Raw genomic sequence first — 22,092 nt, forward strand, 5'->3', positions numbered from 1 at the left:
CTGGTGTGTAACCAACCTGGGTCCTATCCATGTTTCACAGTGTGGCTCCAGAGCTACCTTCAGCCACAGACGTGAAGGAGAAGGTAGTAAACATGCAAATTCCTTGCACACCCTCCCTCCCATCTATGACACAGAATGTCCAGTGGTGGTTCTACACATCTCCTTTAACAAGTTCCATAGGTTCATTATGTACCTGCCTTTATCCTTCTCTGTTTTTATTTTTCTTCTCTATTTCTTTGTCTCTCTCTCCTTTGTTCCTGTGTCGAATTATTTAAAAATGAGACAGAAAAATTCAAAAAGCTAAAAAAAAAAACACAAAAAAACGCCATTTTCTTACATTACCCAGATTTAATGTAACACTTGTGTCCTATTTGCTTATTTAAACAAATATATGGGTTGCCTGGATGGCTCAGTTGGTTAAACATCCAACTCATGATCTCAGTTGAGGTCTTGATCTCAGGGTCATGAGTTCAAGCCCCACATTGGGCTCTGCACTGGGCACGAAGCCCACTTAAAAAAATAAACAAATAAAAATGTCATCACATTAAAGTTTGAAAATCACTGCCTCAGATATAAACGTATCTTGTACAATGGTGGGCAGGAGCATGTCTTCTCTAACGTACCCCAGGCAAGAACGGGTGACCATTGCTATGGCATTATTACCGCAGCAAGTGAAGGACTGCATCCGACTGCTGCCGGGGGTCACGAATGGTGGCTGGAAGGGCAGAATAAGAGCTACTGGCAAACGTCATAACTTGCCTGAAGGTCCCATAATATCCTGATTGGAATGGAGTTCCTCAAAACTTCACATCCAAATATCACGTGGAGTTCTTCTTTCTTTTTTTTTTAAGTACACATAATCAGACCTGCTTCCTGATTTACTGAATCAGAATTTATGACCATAATTTGCACAGAACCAACACAGTTCTGTATTTGAAAGGATTCAAGCTTCACCAGATCCTTCCCCACAGAATCTCCACTCTTGCATTCTTTATTTCGATTAAAACATGTTTGCTAGCTAGACTCCGTCAACAAGCAGTTTTTTCAAGAACAGCTCGTGAGTCTGCATCTGAGCTCTTCATCTGGCCACGATGCGGCTTCCCTAAGCACTCGGTAGATACTGCTCTTCCAAATTCTGGTACTGAAATTGTAGGGAAGACTGATGGTCTGGTCTTTGTGGGTGATTTGCCTCTTCTACCTGAACAACCAAGGACTCGTTCTTCTCCTATTCATGAAGTTCAATGGCTTACCTAGGATAAAGCCTAGTGTTTCCCATTATTCGGTGATTAGTTTCTGTGCATCTGCAATTTTCTTTTAAACCTCACTTTGTTGTCTTCACGCCCCATCTATTTTACTGATGTGTTCTGAGGAAGCTGTTCCACAACGTGAAGCAAACATTATTTTTCTAAGCTCGGCTGAAGTCTTTTACGTGCACTTTAGTCTGCACTGTTTGCACGGATGTCACGCTTCTATTCTTTCCATCTAACTCGTGCTTTGTTGGCAGTCAGGATACACCAGATGTTCCAGTATGGACTGAAGACTCCTTGACACGTCTCCACTCTACTGAAGATCCAGTGTGCCTTCCTCTCTCATTATGGCTCCCTCCACACCACTCTACAGCCTTGGGAATGGTCAGGGAAGGAGGGGGCAAGCTGAGGCAAGGCGCAGTCTTTACGACACCTGGGCTACACTCTCACTTCTGAGGTTTAAATACCTTCCACCAGAGTGCTGAGCAGTGTCTCCCATTCCCAGGGAGGAAATCCTTTGGACATCAGCCCTCTCCCCAGTCAGTGTGTAGCTCTACAGACTGCTTCTATCAGGAGTCAGGCCCGTAGTGTCTTAGCTGCTCCTCCCCAGTCCAGTGAAAGAAAACAAAAGAATCGAAGGGTGACTCTCCTGACTGTGTAGACCGCAGGGAGAAGTATCGAGATTCCCGTGGATCCCCCTGCGTGGGTCAGGGATGAGGAAAGGAGAACAGATACTCGCTATGCAGCACTTCTGTCAATGTCACATGCCTGCTTCTTTCCTTGACTGTCGGTTTTTTGACTTCACAAGTTATGTCCTTTTTCTTGTTTACCTGTCCTTGGTGCATTTCTATGCAGCTTATTTTTCTTTTTTTGCTACATTTGGTCAGGTATTAAAACAATCCCCTCTGCCCCAATTCAAAAACAACTCTCAAGTAACATATGATTAAAAGTAAAGATTTCTCAAAAACAAATTCCCTTATGGGGCGCCTGGGTGTTTCAGTCGGTTGAGCGTCCGACTTCAGCTCAGGTCATGATCTCACAGTCTGTGGGTTCGAGCCCCACATAGCGCTCTGTGCTGACAGCTCAGAGCCTGGAGCCTGCTTCGGATTCTACACCCCCCTCTCTCTCTGCCCCTCCCCTGCTCGTGTTCTGTCTCTGTCTCTCTCAAAGATGAATAAACATTAAAAAAAATGAAAAAAAATGTGCCTTATAAAATTGGGATATATGTCATGTGAACCTATGTGGATTCTATGTTGTTAATTAATTACTTTTTGTTCTATTATATAATCATTCATTTCCTGTGTGCAGATAATCTGAGGGTTGATTCTGTTTTAATACTAGAATCAAAAACTTGAGTTGTCTGTACTTTACTGCTAAAATCAGGTGATCACATGCTCTTCACTATGTATAACAAACACATCTTCTAACATAGAATTTTGTGTTCTTTATCAAATAAGAATTTCTAGAAAATGTACAGAGATCCTACATAAGACTGCTAAGGCCTGAATGATTCAATCCTCTGTTCTTTGTATCAGGTATTCTGGCAGGTGAATAAGATCCTATTTGGCAATAACACATCTCAGATGCTTTGTATATGTGTATGCATTTGTTGTAACATGTGACATAACTGTGGCCAAGAAACATGAAAGAAGAACATATAGAAAGCCCCCTAATTTTGAGGTACTGGCTTTGTTCAAATATAAACATTAACTTTGTTCAAACACAAAGGGACTGATTTTTTAAAGAATGACGTTAAAAGACCAGAACTGCAGTGCTGTCACTGTCCTAAGTAGTTGAGTCACCGTGACCTAGTCACTTCTCTTTTCCTTATGTGCAAGCCTTTACGGATTAGAAATATTATGCAGCCCTGTCAGTCTAGATCTTTATCTCATCAAGCCAGGATGATGCTCTCACAACCCTTGTTCCTTGTCTTCTTACTTTTCAGAGAGTAAATTATTTATGTAACTCATTATTTGAACAAAAACATGCAATTTACATTTAGCACATTATGCAAGTACACTTACCCTTTTGCATAATTTTTTAAGACTTACTGCATAACTTGTGCATTTGCACTTTTCAGATAACAATAACAACAATATGCGCAAATACACATAGTGCTTATGTGTGTCAGGTACTACTCTAAGTGCTTAATGCATAGTAACTCATTTAATCCTCATAAAAACACTCTGGGAGAAACACACTATTATCACAACACTTCTCAAGAGAGAAAACTGAACTATAAAGAAATTAAGTAATTTGTTTGAGAGGATACGACCATCTGAATATAGGTGGGCTAGTGTGACCATCTACCCTATTAAACGTTAACTATTGTCTCTCATGCCGAGTTTATTTTGCTAACATGTACATACATGTGAATATAAGAATTATATACACATGGATTCAGATACATGTACATGTTAGCAAAACAAACTTGGTACCTGCATTTAATGGGGAAGGGGAGAAAAGCACTTCTAAATACTTCCATAAATGACCTCATTTAAATATTCGCTCTATGCAGTAGATACTTGAATTTCTCCTTTTTACAAAAGAAACTAAGGGCTCATCTAAATACTTGAAATTCCACAATTAAAATGATTTTCTCAAAGAAATAATCACCAATTTTCAACTCAAAGAGAAAAGTAACTAGGAAGTTCATGCTTGAATGTTCAAGCCTATAACAAACACGTTAAAATTTCCCTCCCTGGAATGGAACCCCTCCTCCAAGCCACTGTGCCAATGAATTATTTACAATAAAACCTCCGTAAACTTAAAGAGGAAGTTTCCCTCGGATGGGTTTCTCTTCTGCACCTGCATATCCAGTTCTTGGCACCTTTGCCTCAGTTCTTCCTTTTCCGCTAGTGCTTCTTGAAGTTCTTCCAAGGCCCTTTTAAGCTGAAACAGAAAACGTTCTGATTCTTAGAAAGATGTGTTCTGACACAAGTTCAAAAATATGTGTATGGACACATAGACATGGACATTCAAATTTATCAACAAGTCTACTCTCTTTAAGTCTCCATTTGAACCTTTCTAGGGTTACTATGCAAATTAGACAGCATAGGAAAAGCAGTCGGCACAGGGTCTCTGGGATGTAGTGGACAGTCAATAAATAAGCGACTAGTAGTCAGAGTGAGGGGGAAGATTTTAAGAGGGTGACCAGACGCAAATGGACAGTTGTGTGAAAAAGGTGTTTGGTCACGGGAGAAGGTGCTGATTAGTATAAAACAATGAGGAAGACCTAACTGCAGATGGAAATCATGCATCTATAGTGACCTCAATTCAAATAAATGGCTGTGCTTTTCTCTAACAGAGCTCAGCTGCATGGATGCTGCAGTAAAGACGGGCAGTCATTATTGTTTTAGTCTGAGTTTCCCCGATGATCAGGGATGTTGAGCACCCTTTCATGTGTCTGTTGGCCATCTGCACGTCCTCTTTGGAAAAATACCTATTCATGTCTTCTACCCATTTTTAAACTGGATTATTTGTTTTTTGGGTGCTGAGTTTTATAAGCTAATTACAGAGAACACACTGATGGTTATCAGTGGGGAGGTGGGTGGGGGGATGGGGGAAACAGGTGGTGGGGATTAAGGAGAGCACTTGTGGTGAGCACCGAGTGTGGCATGGAATTGAATCACTAAATTGTACACCCGAAACCAATGTTACACTGTATGTCAACGAACTGGAATTTAAACAAAAACATTAGAAAATTTTATCTATTAACAAATAAGTCTCAGTTTGTTGTTTCTGTGTGAATATTTACACCGTCTCATTAATATTTAAAGCAAAGGTCCCACAGAAATAAAATTTTAGGTAAATCTTCATAAAAAAAAATTTGTTTTCTGGTTCAATGTGCATTTTTAAAAAAAAACCTGAAGTATCACTAACACAGAATGTCATATTAGTGACATACATCATACAGTGATTCAACAACAAAACGATGGTTAGATGCCCTGAAGGGGGTGACAAGGCCTTAGCTGTGTGCTGGCAGGCTGGAGGGCCTCTTCCAGCCTTGTGACACGGTGCGCTAACCTTTTCCCCTTTCACGCATCACTCCTTATGAAATGTTCAAACAGCAGAATACTAGAGGATGTTGTTTAATTTCATTACACAAAACTTAGAAAAAACACAGTGTTTAAATTCAAATAGAAATTTCTTAGGAAAATTTTAGTTTGGAATACTTGGTGAGATGCTGGTGACACTCATGAAAAACAGGTGTTCCAAAGTAGAGCAGGAAAAGCGCTAGATGCAACGGCCTGTCCCTGTGCCCCTCCCCACAGCCCAGGAGAGTGCCCTCCCCCGTGTGAACCAGCATGCAAGAGAACCTAGAACTGGAGAAAGGGGACTTGAGCGCAGGGTCATAGAGCTGTTTCTTCACAATCAGGAGAGAGGACAGCAACATGACAAAAATTATCATATTAGATAAATGACAACTTAGCAGAATTTTTTCAACTGTCTGCTACTTAACTGTGCAATCATCTAGCATGAGCCACATATATATCAGAAGTTTTGGAAGAAAAGTGCAATGTCACTCATCTCTGAACATGATCATAAAAACTTTTGGAAACGAACACTACTTGCATTCATGAAGGAAATCATAATAATATTCAATTGAGATATTATAGGATAAACAAGCTACATTTCATGGAGGAGAATATTCTTGCATATGTTCGCCTATGTAAGCCTTATGATAGTAATCGGCTAAGGAACTGCATGTCTGTTTTCAATACTCTCCCCACATACTAAGATACTTACCTGTTGCTCTAATTCTCCGACAGCATCATTTGTGGGACAGCTCACTATTTCTGTACTCATCAACTAGGAAATTAAAGTAGCAATGTTAAGTACAATAAAGAGACTAAGTTACGAAGTAAAAATAAGTTTACTTAAAAGGGCAGTAAAATGCTTTATATTTAGTTTTCCTTGATGATCCTTAGAATATTATTTAAATAAAAACTTTATTAGAGACTTAAGCTAAATAACACAACATTTCAACTATTACATCAGTGGGGACATCAGGAGTAAAGTGTACTTGAAATGCACAGATAAATTTAAAATACTTGTATACTGAAAAATTGTAATCTAAGTTCTAAAAGATGAACTACTGAATAACACTGAACACATCAAATAATAATAAAAAAAAAAGATTGTCCCATAAAATTAACACTTTTAAAATATAGCCTTTAAATGAGTGATATAGCAAAATTCCTAATTTGAGAAGTCATTTTAAAAGTAGGAGTTACAATTATATGGAAAAAAAAATCTTATAAAAGTAACCTTTTTGTATATGAAACACAGACATATGTACTGTGATGCTTTAATTTTTTTCTTTTCGTTTTTATTTTAATATTTATTCAATTTGTGTGTGTGAGAGAGAGAGAGAGAGAGAGAGAGAGAGAGAGATAGCAGGGGAGAGGCAGAGAGAGAGGGACACACAGAATCCAAAGCAGGCTCCAGGCTCTGAGCTGTCAATACGGAGCCCAATGCAGGTCTCGAACCCACAAACCGTGAGATCACATTAGCCGAAGTTAGATGCTTAACTGACTGAGCCTCCCAGGCGCCCCTGTACTATGATGCTTTAAATTCAAGTCAACAATGCAAACTCAGAGCACACACTGCTAACCTCCTGTGAGATGCCTCCTTCCAAATCATGCCCCTGTCAAACTGCTTGTACTCACTAATTCCTCATTCTACCTCCCCTTGGACATCCTCTACACTGCACTTCAGTCTGATGTTAAGAATCAACATGTACCACATGAATTCTGAACCATTCTGGTTCAACCTACACATCTAGATTCACTTGAACCCAGGCTACCTAACTCCCAAACCTACCACCACATTTGCTCACAGTTTCTCCATTCAGAAAATGAATGTAAGATATATTTACACACATGCTTTAAAATTTCAAGAAAGACTACTCTAATTGGCAGAAAAAAAAAGAAAAAATAAAGATTCCTATCTGGTCAGAGGTTGTTTATCCTGCTTAGGTGAAGTTATTTAAGGGAATCTGACAGGGGCACCTGGGTGGCTCAGTCATTAAGTGTCTGACTTTGGCTCAGGTCATGATCTCATGGTCTGTGAGTTGGAGCCCCACATCAGGCCCTGTGCTGACAGCTGGGGGCCTGGAGCCTGCTTTGGATTCTGTGTCTCTGTCTCTCTCTGCCCCTCCCCTGCTGTGCTCCGTCTCTCTCTTTCTCAAAAATAAATAAACGTTAAAAAAAAAAAAAAAGGGAACCTGACAATATTAACTTATCTTTTAAAATACAGAAGTACTAAAATTGGGCTTGAATTCTTTTTAAGATATTTTGGAGAAAGAAAAGAAAGGAAGGCACACTAATTTAAGGTAAATAAACCTGCTGCAAAGGGCAAGTTTATACAAGTAGAAAAATATACATCCATAAGATTTATGTGATAATTTTTGTGTCATTAGGTTTAGGATTTTCATACATATGTGAAATGATAAAAACTTACCTCTTGAATAGCAGTCATGACCACATGTTGAACAGACTCTTCCAATGTCATTATATTTTGAATATGTTCTGTGATTTAAAAAAAAAAGACAGATATGATAAAAAGAATCTACTCTTTTCTATGTTACTTTAGCCATTCAATTAATAGTATAAAAGGTCATTTACCACAAATATTCTTTATGCAAGTATATTTTTCCACAAGAAATAAGTCCACCAAAATTATATAAGCAGAATTAAAATGTCCAAATTTTAAATGTTTTATTTTTCCTAAAGAAGAAAACCTCTACTTTTCTTATAAGAAGAAAAAGAAGAAATTATGATTAATCTTAAAACAATTATGACAATTTCTTCCCTCTTCTTAGGTGTTCAGTATTATGGGATGAATTCATACATATTAAATGAATGTTAAATCTTCAGCCCAGAGAATTAAATCTTACCACCTATGTAGTTCATTTCAGGAAGGCTTTCAAAGAAGGGACTTATATAGCCTCCTATAAACACATACTCAATATTCATCAAGTCTCATCTCAAGGAGATCCTTATGCCTTACCACAAACACACATGCAATAAGTTAAGTCTGTCCCAATATGAAATGAAGAACCATAAGAAAAGGTGTTTCATATATTTACATAATCAACTTTGATGGCATGTTCTCCAGCTAAAACAATTTCCATATAATTCCAAATTTCAAAAAAAACATTATTTTCAAATATTTTTATTGCTTAAATGATTGTCCTGGAACACTCCTGAAAGTTCTCTAAATCTTTCTTTTATTTGTGAAGTCAAGAACTGGACAAAGATTCTGACAGATTCTGGTATGCACCTGACCACTAGGTGGGGAGTGGGAGGGGGAGGGGAAGAGTTAAGTAGAGAAAGCACAGGCAATGCAAGGATTTCCTTTAACTGGATTTTCTGGGTAACAGAGAGTTTCAAGTCTGCTGAAACCTTCAAAAAAATTATCTCTTTTCCCACCAAGATAAATGTGGTACTATTAACCAAACAAGTTCATTCTTTCAAGACTGAGACTATTGCAATACCTTGGAATCATTTTGAAATCAATTCTCATTGCAAAGTATAAAGGTATGGAAGCTGTTTTACATCCTGGGTGTATTTTAGGTTTCAATTAAATTACTGCAAGTTTTTTTTTTTTCATTTATTTGCTCACTCCTAAAATCTGAGAGCCCACATATCTCCAAAATTAAATCCAATTAGGTAACACTGATGTGTTTAACAAGACAGTGAAACTATTTCTTTATATTTACCACTTGCTAAACTTTTATTTATGTATGCCGAAATTGAATTTCCTTTCAAAATTCTGGGGACAAAAATTCTATTAATGCTTGGAACTAAATTATGAAAGTAATATTAAAATTCATGGAAGGTAACAAAATCATAACAAGGGAAAATTACACCTGAAAATGTCAATTATAACTTAGAATAGGAAGAACTGATTAATTCACAACAAAAGAGATGAAATGAGATAAAACAGATATTAAATAGTGCAGACAAAATACAGTGAAAGCCAAAGTTACTTTTTTGAAAAAGACTATTAAAACTGACAAATGTGGAAAAGATGGCAGAGTAAGAGGATGCTAAACTTGACCCAGAGACACACCAAGGCAACAGCTACATCTAAGCAAAACTAACTCTGAAAATGACCTAAAGACTAGGGAAACAGACCTTCCTTAGCTAGTCTCAGAGAGAAGGCCACATATAAAGGGTGGGGGCGGGGGGGGGGGGCAAAGACATGGTTGGGAACCAAATCCCCAGTGGGACCAACCACAAACAGGATAGGCAATACAAGGATGGAGAAGCGAGATCAGACCCCACACTGGGCAACCCTGTGTCTGATGAGTCCCTATAATATCTGACTTAACACTGGGAGCTTTAAAAATCAGCAACGCCAAGAGAGTTTCCTACTGAAGGCAATAGGAAACAGAGTCCCACCCTCCCCCACCCCCCTAAAGAGCCAGCACACTAAATAACTCAGCCCTAGACACAGCACAGAGGCAGCAGTTTGAAAAGCACCTGGGGTATACATGAAGGAAATTCAGTGACTAATCTCAGAGTATGTGCGTGAAGGGCAGGATCTGCAGATTCCTCCCAGGGAAAAATGCTGGCTAGTGCCACTTTTCTTCCCTCCCCCACTAAGGAGATGCTTCTGGGAGCCAGTTCTAACACTCTCCTTCTAGCTTGCTAATGCCACAAGCTCTGCCCCAGTGCTACTCTGCAGACATGCCCCACCCAACCTGCCTGCTTTGGCAGGCAACCCTGCAAATTAGCTCCAGCTCTGCCACACCTGACAGGTAGCACTGGCCAGGCCTGTCCCACTCCATAGTTCTCCAACCCTGAGTTGATGAGTAAATAATCCCAAACATGAGCACAGCTGCAATTCCTGCAGCTAGGCCTCTTAGTTGGCTGCACAGGGAGTAAGCTCTGCTCTTCAGTGAGACTTACAGCTGTGGTATAGAGGCTAACTGCAGGTGGCGAGGCTGACCACTAGCCCCACCCACCAACTGGCCCATGGCAGCCTCAGCCTGGCCTCTCAATAGCACTGGGAGCAAATCCTGCCCAGTGCATCCACAGCAGGTAAAGCAGGTGACTGCAGCTAGCTGGGATGAAGGTTATGATGGCCCAGCCACAAGTGTAGGGTACAGGCAGCCCATGTAGGGGATACTCCTGGAGCACCTAGTTCTGATGACCAGGAGGGACTGTGCTGTAAGACACTTTTCCATACCAGGCCACTATCTTCAAGACCAGAAGAAGTAGCTGACCTACCTAATATACACAGAAATAAACACAGAGAGTTAGACAAAATCAGGAGACAGAAGTATATACCCCAAATGAAAGAACAAGACAAAATCATGGTTAAAGAGCTAAATGAAACAGAGGTAAGCAACATGCCTGATAAAGAATTCAAACTAACAATCAAAGACACTCCCTGGACTTGAGAAAAGAGTGCATGAACTCTGTGAAAACTTCATGAGATGGAAAATATAAAAAAAAGAACCAGTCAGGGCTGAAAAATTCAATAACTGAAATGAAAAATGCACTAGAGGGAATCAACAGCAGATCTGATGATGCAAAAGAACAAATCAGCGATCTGGAAGACAGAGTGATAGAAAGCACCCAAGCTGAACAGCAAAAAGAAAAAAAGTAAGAAAAAAAAAAGAAGAACAGGTTAAGGGAACTCTACAACATTACCACAAATAACATTCATATTATTAGGGGGTCCCACAAGGAGAAGATAGAAGGGAGGCAGAAAATTATTTGAAGAAATAACAGCTGGAAACTTTCCTAATTTGGGGAAACAAATATCCAGGTCCAGACAGCACACAGAGCGTCCAACAGGATGAATACAAGGAGGATTACACCAAGATAAATATAATTAAAATGAAATAACGATAGAGAATTTTTAAAGTAGCGAGAGAAAATAAAAATGTTATATATAAGGGCAATTCCATAAGGCTATCAGTTGAATTTTCAGCAGAAACTTTGTAGACCAGAAGGAAGTAGCATGATATATTCAAAGAGCTGAATGGAAAAAACCTTACAAACAAGAATACGCTACACAACAAAGTTATCACTGAGAAGTGAAGGAAAGATAAACGGTCTCTGAGACAAACAAAAGTTAAACAAGTTCATCCATCATTAACTCAGCCTAACAAGAAATTTTAAAAGGAATTCTTTAAGTGGGAAACAAAAGATATAACCAGATGTAAGAATATTATGAAGGGAAAATGTTTCACAGGTAAAAGCAAATGTATTTTAAGGGCAGTAGATTAATTACTTATAAAGCCAGTATGGAGATGAAACACAAAAGCAGTAAAATCATTTATATCTACAAAAATTAACCAAAGGATACAAAAAAAATAAAAGGATGTAAACTATGACATTATATATGTAATGTGAAGAAGGAAGTACATATTTAGTGCTTTCAAAATGTGTTCAAACTTAAGTGACTTAATATAAATATCAACATAATATAAATTGTCAAACACACAGGATATTATACATCAACCCAGTGGCAACCACAAGTCAAAAACCTATAATAGATACACAAAACATAGAGAGATAGGAATCCAAGCATAACTCTAAAGAAAGCCATCAAACCACAAGAGAGCAAGAGAGGAAGTTCTTTGTTCCAAAGAACTATAAAAAAAAAAAAAAATCAGAAAACTATTAACAAAAGGGTAATAAGTATATTCTTATCAATAATTATTTTAAATGTCAATGGACTAAATGCTCTAATCAAAAGACATAGAGTGACATAACGGATAAGAAAACAAGACCCAGGGTGCCTGGGTGGCTCAGTCGGTTAAGCATCCGACTTCAGCTTAGGTCAAGATCTCACAGTCTGTGAGTTCGAGCCCCGCGTTGAGCTTTGTGCTGACAGCTCAGAGCCTGGAGCCTGCTTCAGATTCTGTGACTCCTTTTCTCTCTGCCCCTCCGCTTCTCACGCTCTGTCTCTGTCTCTGTCTCTCTCTCTCTAAAAAATAAATAAACATTAAAAAAAAAAAAAAAAAAAAAAGAAAACAAGACCCATCTGGGGCGCCTGGGTGGCTCAGTTTGTTGGACATCCAACTTCAGCTTGGGTCATGATCTCACGGTTTGTGGGTTCAAGTCCCACATCGGGTTCTGTGCTGACAGCTTGGAGCCTGGCGCCTGCTTCAGATTCTGTGTCTCCCTCTCTCTCTGCCCCATTCACGCTCTTTCTGTCTCAAAAATAAATAAACATTAAAAAAAAGAAAAAACTAATCTATATGCTAAATCTATATGAGCCTACAAGACACTTCAGATCTACAGACACAAATAGACTGAAAGTGAAGAGATGGAAAACAATATTCCATGAAAATGGAATAAGGGGGGGAAAAAAGCCAGGATAGCAATACTTATATCAGATAAAATAGACTTTAAAACAAAGACTGCGGCAAAGGGACAAAGAAGGGCATTGCATAATAATAAAGGGATCATTCCAACAAGAGGATATAACAATTGTAAATATCTATGTACCCAATAAAGAGACACCTAAATACATAAAGCAAATATTAACAGTCATAAAGGGAGAAACTGACAGAAATACAATAGTAGAGGAATTAGCATCTCACTTATATCATTGGATAGACCATTCAGACAGAAAATCTGAAACAGTGACAGGAAACAGGAAACAGTGACTTTGAATGACACATTTAATCAGATGGACTGAACAGATATATACAAAACATCCCGTCCCAAAACAGCATAATACACATTCTTTTCAAGTGTGCATGAAACATTCTTCAGGAAAGATCACATGTTGATACAAAACAGAGCTCAATAAATTTAAGAAGACGGAAATAATAATAAGCATCATTTCCAACTACAATGGTATGAAATTAGAAATCAAATTAAAAACAAAAACTGGAAAAAACCCCACACATACAAGAAGGCTAAACAACATGGTACTAAACAACCAATGGGTTACAAAGAAATCAGAGGAAATACATGGAGACAAATGGAAATGAAAACACAAGAGTCCAAAATCTTTGGGATGCAGCAAAAGCTGTTTTAAGAGGGAAGTTTATAGCAAACCAGACTATCTCAAGAAACAAGAAAAATCCCAAACAACCTAATCTTACACCTAATGAAACCAGAAAAGGAAGAACAAGGCTTAAAGTTAATAGAAGAAAGGAAATAATAACGATTAGATAATAGTAAAATTAAGGAAAGAGACTAAAAAACAATAGAAATGAAATGAAACCAAGAACTGGTTATTTGAAAAGATGAAATTGATAAACCTTTAACCAGTCTCATCAAGAGTCAAAAAAAAAAAAAGTCAAATAAATAAAATCAAAAATGAAAGAGAAGAAATAGTAACTGATGCCACAGAAATACAAAGATTTACAACAGAATATTTTGAAAAATTGTATACCAACAAATTACACAACCTAGAAGAAATGGGTAAATTCCTAGAAACATATGATTTTCCAAAATGGAATCAGGAATAAAAAGAAAATTTAAACAGACTTATTACTAGTAATGAAACTGAATCAGTAATTTAAAAAAAAAAAAAAAAAAAAAAAACTCCCAATAAACAAATGTCCAGGACCAGCTGGCTTCACAGTAAATTCTACCAAACATTTAAAGAAGAGTTAATACCTATTCTTCTCAAACTACTCCAAAAAATAGAAGAGGAAGGAAAACTTCCAAATTGATCCCATGAGGCCAACACTACCCTGATACCAAAAGCAGATCAAGACTCCACTAAAAAAGATAACTACAGGCCAATAACTCTGACAAACACAGATGCCAAAATCCTCAACAAAATATTAGCAAAACACATTCAATAACACTTTAAGGATCATTCACCACAATTAAGTGAGATTTATTCCAGGAAGGCCAGGGTGGTTCAATATTCACAAATCAATGTGATACATCACATCAACAACAGGACTAATAACAGCCATGTGATCACATCAAAAGATGCATAAAAGCATATGACAAAGTACAATATCCATTTATGATAAAAACCCTCAATGAAGTAGTTTTGGAGGGAACATATCTCAACATAATAAAGGTCATATAAAAAAATCTCACAGGTAACATCATACTCAATGATGAAACACTGAAAACTTTTGCTCTAAGATCAGTATCAAGGTAAGGCTGTCCACTCTCACCACTTTTATTCAGCACAGTACTACTGGAAGTCCTAGCTGCGACAACCGCAGAAAAGTAAGGAAGTAAAAGGCACCCAAACTGGTAAGGAGTAAGTTAAATCATCACTATTTGCAGATGACAAGCTACTGTGTATAGAGAACACTAAAGACCCCACCAAAAATCTACTACAATTAATAAATGAGGTGAAGATGGAGGATACAAAATCAATATAAAGAAATCTGGTGTGTTTCTACATACTAACAATGAAGTGGCAGAAACATACTAAGAAAACAATCCCATTTACAACTATGCCAAAATAAAATACCTAGGAATAAATTTAACCAATAAAGTGAAAGACCAGTACTCTGAAATCTGAAAGAAATTGAAGATGACACAAATGGAAAGATGGACCATGCTCATCGACTGAAAGAATTAATATTGTTAAATGTCCATACTACCCAAACATCTACAGGTTCATTGCAATCCCTATCGAAATGCCAAAAGCACTTTTCAAAGAACTAGAATAAATAATCTTAAAACCTGTATGGAACCACAAAAAAACTTGAATAGCCAAAGCAATCTTGAGAAAGAACAACAAAGCTGGAGGTATCACAATCCCAGGTTTCGAGATATACTACAAAGCTGTGGTAATTGGAATAGTCTGGTACTGGCACAAGAGACACATAGATTAATGCAATAGGATACAGAGCCCAGAAATATACCCACACCTACCCGGTCAATTAATCAATGACAAAGAAGTCAAGAATATACAATGGAGGGGTGCCTGGGAGGCTCAGTTGGTTAAGCATCTGACTTCAGATCAGATCATGATCCTGTGGTTTGTGGGTTTGAGCCCCGCATCGGGCTCTGTGCTGACAGCTCAGAGCCAGAAGCCTGCTTTGGATCCTGTGTCTTCCTCTCTGCCCCTCCTGCTCTCTCTCCCTCCCTTTCTCTCTCTCTCTCTCCCTCTCTCTTTTTCGCTCTCAAAAATGAATAAAAATTAAGAAAAAAAAAGAATATACAATAGAAAAAAGACAGTCTCTTCAATAAATGGTGCTGGGAAACCTGTGAGACCTAAGCCGTAAAACTCCTAACAGAAAACATAGGCAGTAATCTCCTGACCATCAGCCTTAGCAACATATTTATGGGTATGTCTCCTGAGGCAAGACAGTCCACTGAATAGAAGATAACTGTAAATTATCTATCTAATAAGGGGTTAATATACAAAATACATGATGAACTTCTACAGCTCAACACCAAAAATACAAACAATCTGATTTAAGAATGAGAGGACCCCAACATTTTTCCAGGGAATAAATACAAACGACCAACAGGTACATGAAAAGATGCTCAACATCACTAACAATCAGGGAAATGCAAATCAAAACCACAATAAGATATCACCTCATACCAGTCAGAATGGCTATAATAAAAAACACAAGAAATAACAAGTGTTGGCGAGGATGTGGAGGAAAAGGAACCCTCATGTGCTGTTGGTAGGAATATATAATGGTACAACTACTGTGGAAGACAGTATGGAGGTTCCTCAAAAACATAGATAACAGAACTACTATACAACCCAGTAATTCCAACACAAGGTATTTAACCAAAGAAAATGTAAACACTAATTTGAAAAGATACATGCACCCCTATGTTGACTGCAGCATTATTTACAATAGCCAAGATATGGAAGCAACCCAAATATCTGTCAATAGATGAATGAATAAAGAAGAAGTCTACATACACAGGACAGAATATTACTCAGCCACAGCCAAAGAATGAGATCTGGCGTTCTCAACAAATGGATGGGCCTAAAAAGTATGATGGTAAGTGAAAGGAGTCAGTCAGATAAAGACAAATACCATATGATTTCGCTTATATGGTTGTTAGAGAAGGGGTGAGCGGGAGAATGGGTGAAACAGATACAGGGAATTAAGAGGTGCAAACTTAAAGTTATAAAATAAATTAGTCACAGTAATGAAAGTACAGCCTAGGGAATATAGTAAATAACATCGTAATAACATTGGAGACAGATGGTGACTACACTAATCATGGTGAGCACTGAGTAATGTACAGAAGTGTCAAATCAATATGCTGTACACCAGAAACTAATATAAAATTGAATGTCAATTACACTTCAATAAAAAAAACTGACAAATGTGCTAAAATTAAGCAAACAAATGTTATAAATAACCAGTAGCTGAAAGAGAAACAAAGCATTAATCAAATAAAAAATAAAAAGGATCACAATAACAGAAAATTGCTAGATTTATAAATTAATTTGTCTATTAATTTGCTATTTGTCAATTTGTAATTAAAATTTATGAAAGTGTTAATAACTTTTGATGACCAAATTCTCCTTATTTGTGTGAAAAACCCCAATACATAGATCTTTGACACTATCTCTGAAAAATAAAAGCCTGCGGAGAAATACTCACTTGCCCTAGAAAAAAATAGCTAGTTGATGATAGAGATGAACTAATACCAAGATTTTCTGATACCCAGTCGCTGTCCTTTTTTATTGAGAAGCAATTAATTTCTGGGGCGCTTGGGTGGTTAAGTCGGTTGAGCATCCGACTTCAGTTCAGGTCATGATCTCATGGTTCATGAGTTTGAGATCCATATCAGGCTCTGTGCTGACAGTACAGAGCCCACTGGGGATTCTCTCCCCCTCTTTCTCTGTCCCTTCCCCGCTCATGCTCTCTCCAGCCCTCTCAGAATAAATAAACTTAAAAAAACAAAGCAATTAATTTCATATATTTTATCTTTCTCCTTCCTGAGTTTGTTCTTATTGAATTTAACCTGCCTATTATTACTTCACTAGATAATGTTGAATTTGTCTTCTAAAATCCTGGCTTACAGTTTTTTACAAACTTAAGCACCCAACATTCTCTCATAAAGGTGATATACTGAGACCAAGTTTGGATGACTCCTGCAAAAAACATCAGCAACAAAAATCTCACCACCCAGAATGATGCAAGACTCTGAAGGAAGTAAATTTTGGTGTGTTCCATTCATTATTTCATTCACTACATGCAACCAAAAATGTTCTTTTTGTATTCACTAGGATATGAGTCACTGTTTTTGGATATACCAATATAACAATTACGTTTGTGTCATCAGATTGCTTAAGTGGAGGATACGCTGGACAGGCATTCTTCTGAAAAGAGCAGAATATCATCTGAGGAAGCTTGGGTTATAACTTAGTATCTGCATATTTATTTATAAAAATCTGAATCAGCCTAAGATTCTATCTTCTATCAGAAAATGTAGCAGATGAACAAGTACAATTTTTACTAAATATCCACTAAGTCCTAGCACTGAATATTATAAATTAAATTAATTAAACTAAAATACATTTAATTTAGCCACTGAATATAAATCTCAGAATCCAGGTACAACTAAGATTTGTAACTTATTAATGACAGAACAGGGATAGAATTAAGATCTCCTAGGCTACATTTCCAGGTGATTTGTGCAAGATGCAACAGTGAATTTTTATGCTACTTTCTATAACAATGTAGGTTGTTCCTAGAAAGTAAATATTCCCAGATTGACTTTTAATTGATTGAAATTCACTTACCTTGCTTCTTTTCACAATTGACGGCACAACCTAAAATAAGCTGGAGCAACCTCCCTAGCTCCACAGAATCTGAACATTCAGTTATTTGGTTCAAATCAGGGATGAGTTCTTCAGAAATCTGCTGCCCCAAAAACTGCAGTAGTAAGACAATAAATTAGATCACTCATTTATGTAGATTACAAAGAATTTATTACATTTAATTATCACAAGGAAAATAAATTATAAATAGGATCATGAGATAAATCAACAAATTGATATATCCATAATTATTTACTAAAACCAGTAAACAAAGTTCAAGCAGCATCCCAAAATTCTGAGTAACCAACCAACAGCAACTAAAATGGTTTTACATCAATATCCTTTGATCCCACTGTCAAAGGGATTAAGAAACCCCTAGCCTGATCTATTATGACAAAAGTTACACCTTTCCAAAAACAGATTTACGTAAGCCAAAAGATATGCATAATATTTTGATGCATGATTGAATAAGAGAAACCATAATATAAATCATCACACTTACAAAAGAACAGCAAATCAAACAAATCCAATGGATTAATCTTTCCTTATCTTTTTTTAGCATTTAAAAAAATTTTCTTGACATTAAAAAAAAAGTTCCAAAATGAGTTTTAGGCATTAATAAATTGAAACTTTTCAGTCTTTAAAATTATTTGGAAAAAATTACAAGTATAAATATGTGACAACTTTAAAAAACAGAAACCAGGGAGCCTGGATGGCTCAGTCAGTTAAGCACCTAACTCTTAATTTCAGCTTAGGCAGTGATCTCACAATTTTGTGAGTTCAAGCCCTACGTTGGGCTCTGAGCTGACCGTGCATAGCCGGCTTGAGATTCTTCCTCTCTCTTTGCCCCTCCCCTGCTCGCACTCTCTCTTTCTCAAAAATAAAGAAAAAATTAAAAAATTTAAAAGAGTAAAAATAGAAACCAAATATTTTAATGGCAAAACCAAACCAAAAGATTGCAAACATAAGCAATAAACTTTCTTATATCAAATAACCCTATTAGAAAACTTGTTACAGTATTGAATAAGAAAAAAACAAAAAACCTACTTGAATAATGTACTATCTAAAGTGACTTTAATACTACTTCCATTTTGCTTATTTTCTATTTCACTTGCACAAAAGCATAATTTCACAGTATACCTTGCTGCTGCTTGCACTGAAAAGAAATGTCAAAATAATACTTACATAGGAAATACTTCAACTTAATTATAAAATCTATTTGTACAGACTTTGCATTTTTTAAAATCAAGTCATACAGAAATGACAGTAATTCAATTGTAGAAAATAACCAATTTCAGGAGTATCAACATAGAAGGAACATTATTTTACAAACCAATATATTAGTTTAAGCCTATTCATGTTCACAAAATTTGAGTGTTCTGAACATGGCAAAAAACAAGATATTCTAATTATGAATTACATTTCAGTAAAATGTTATAAACTAAAATCCAAGTTTTTTTTAGTGTCAACATAATTATCATATATGATTTGGTATTTAAACAAATCAGATGTTTTTCATACCTCATTGTAATAACTCATAATTCCTTGAAGTACCTTCTTTAAATTACTAGCCTAATGGAAAAAAAAATAAGAATTCAATGAATTATTTCACATTAGTAATGAAGGAAAATTTATGCCAATGTGAAAGACATAAGAACTCTGGCCTCATAAAAATGACAACAAAAACATATATTAGAGTTTTATAGATACAAGCATATGATATTTTTTAAACATGAAGGCTTTAATCGGAGTTTGATTAAAAATGTCTTCATGCTTACATAGGTTAACCAGGGTGATTCTATTTAAAATGAGACGCAATGAGGAAAAGTACAACTTTAAAGATTCAGCTTTGACTATGTTCACCTCCAGTCATGAATGAGTACCAAGGTTTCTACTTATTCTCTTGCCAAAAACAACAGAAAACAGGACAAAATACAAAGAAACAACTGTTTCCAAGCTTTAGCCATTGGGCAGGATGGAACTCTAATTTCTGAGAGAAGGAAAACAAAAAGATGAGTCCAACTCTAGTCCAAGATTTCTCTCTGGAGGGGATTTTCATTCCATGGAATGGAGTGGTAGAACCTGAACAAATCCTGAGGTTCTCCTTGAGTTGAGGAGTTAGACTTCAGAAGTTCAGGAAGGTCAAGGTAGTTAGACTTTGTAGGCAGACAAATGAAGAGGTGAGCACTATGGAGGAAAAGAGCTCCGGAAATCTACACAGTGTTTTGTGTCTTTCAGCTGAATACTAATTCGCGTGTGCACGAGAGAAACTCAGTGAGATTCAACAAAAAAAATTTCACTTTTTTCCCAATTTTTTTCCCCAGTCAAGAATAACTCCCAAGGCAAAAACAAGCCAGGGAAATTTAAGCTGAACAATTTCCAAAGATTACACAAGGCCAGAAATGGTTGAAATTCCCACCAGCCAGAGTGAAGAGACAATGCTGTATAGACAAGCATTCACTAAAGACTTTGAAAAGGTCATACCTTAGTAGTTTGTCTAAACTAGCCCTAGAAGAAAGATAACCCTAGATCTGCCTCCCACCCAAAACTTTAGGAGGATCGAATTGATTCATAAGTATCTTAATTGCTTGCAAGAACAAAGTCCGACTCTCTCCGAAGAAAAACAAAAAATCCAGCACTCAACAATGAAATTCTAGCATCCAAACACTGTTTAGCATCCAATAAAAAACTACTACATATATATGTGAAGAAGCAGGAAAATATGGATCATTAAAAAAACATGGATCATGAGGAGAAATCTCAGTCAATAGAAACAAGCCCAGAAATGAGCGATGAAAGAATTAGAAGATAATAATGTTAAAACTGCTAGCTTAGAAATAATGTTCAAGGATTTAAATGAAAATAGGAATATAAGAAAAAAAATGGAAGATTTTCTTTAAAAACAAAAACAAAAACAAAAACAAAAACAAAAACAAAAACCAGGAGCGCCTGGGTGGCTCAGTTGGTTAAGCGTCTGACTTCAGCTCAGGTCATGATCTCGCAGTTCGTGGGTTCGAGCCCCACATGGGGCTCTATGCTGACAGCTAGAGCCTGGAGTCTGCTTTGGATTCTTTGTCTCCCTCTCTCTCTTCCCCTCCCCTGCTCACACTCTGTCTGTCTGTCTTTCTGTCTGTCTGTCTCTCTCTCAAAAATAAATAAACACTAAAAAAATTTTAATACAGGGGCGCCTGGGTGGCTCAGTCGGTTAAGCGTCCGACTTCGGCTCAGTTCACGATCTCGCGGTCCGTGAATTCGAGCCCCGCGTTGGGCTCTGGGCTGATGGCCCAGAGCCTGGAGCCTGCTTCCGATTCTGTGTCTCCCTCTCTCTCTGCCGCTCCCCCATTCATGCTCTGTCTCTCTCTGTCTCAAAAATAAATAAACTTAAAAAAAAAAAAAAAAGCTGCTGAGGATTCAACTCAGTTTTTTTTTAAAAAACAAATAAATAAATAAATTTTAATACAAACTTAAAAAAATAGATATTCTATGGATAAAAAAAGGAAGACTCAACTATTAGATGTGTACATGAGAGACCTAACATAAAGATACAGATTAAAAGAATAAAAAAAAATACACTAAAGCAAGAAATAATCATAAAACTAGAGTGGCTACATTAATGTCAGACAAATTAGACTTCAGAGCAAGGAATATTGCCAGGGATAAAAAAAAAAAAAAAAAAAAAAAAAAAGTCTTTCATAATGATAAGTAGATTCATTCACCAAGAAGACATTTAAAAAATAATGTATAGAAACCTAACAAGAGATTCAAATTACATGATAAAAGTTAACAGAACTAAAAGGAGAAATTGACAAATCCACAATCATTGTTAAGAGATTTAAGGACTCCTCTTCCATAACTGACAGGATGGTCACAGAAAAATCAATAAAGATATAAAAGATGCAACAGAACTATCAGTAAGTTTGATATAATCTGCTTGCAGAATACATGTTCAAGGGCACATGGAACATTCACCAAAACAGACCATATGTTAGGTCATAAAATAAGCCTCAATAAATGTAAAAGAATTTCTCAATACGGAGTTATGTTATCAAACAAAAATGGAAATTAGAAATCAATAAATATAAAAAAGGTGCCTAAAAAATCTTCAAATATTTATAATTTGAAATATCTACTTCTAATCTACCTG

At 36.7% G+C, this 22,092-nt stretch overlaps 1 protein-coding gene and 1 non-coding gene across 2 annotated transcripts in view; both read right to left on the reverse strand.

Moving 5' to 3' along the window:
* Positions 1 to 22,092, reverse strand: part of HOOK1 (hook microtubule tethering protein 1) — a 68,662-nt gene that overhangs the window by 29,866 nt on the left and 16,704 nt on the right. Inside the window, exons 5-9 of the mRNA XM_049617066.1 lie at positions 19,470 to 19,520; positions 17,931 to 18,063; positions 7,713 to 7,780; positions 5,997 to 6,059; positions 4,056 to 4,139 (exon numbers count right to left, since the gene is read on the reverse strand). Of these exons, the coding sequence (XP_049473023.1) occupies positions 4,056 to 4,139; positions 5,997 to 6,059; positions 7,713 to 7,780; positions 17,931 to 18,063; positions 19,470 to 19,520 (399 nt within the window). The remainder of the gene's footprint in view (positions 1 to 4,055; positions 4,140 to 5,996; positions 6,060 to 7,712; positions 7,781 to 17,930; positions 18,064 to 19,469; positions 19,521 to 22,092) is intronic.
* LOC125913845 (U6atac minor spliceosomal RNA) lies at positions 5,174 to 5,295 on the reverse strand. Its single transcript, XR_007455135.1, has one exon. It is a non-coding gene; the product is annotated as a U6atac minor spliceosomal RNA (small nuclear RNA).

Source organism: Panthera uncia, assembly GCF_023721935.1.
Source record: "Panthera uncia isolate 11264 chromosome C1 unlocalized genomic scaffold, Puncia_PCG_1.0 HiC_scaffold_4, whole genome shotgun sequence".
Lineage (NCBI taxonomy): Eukaryota > Metazoa > Chordata > Mammalia > Carnivora > Felidae > Panthera > Panthera uncia.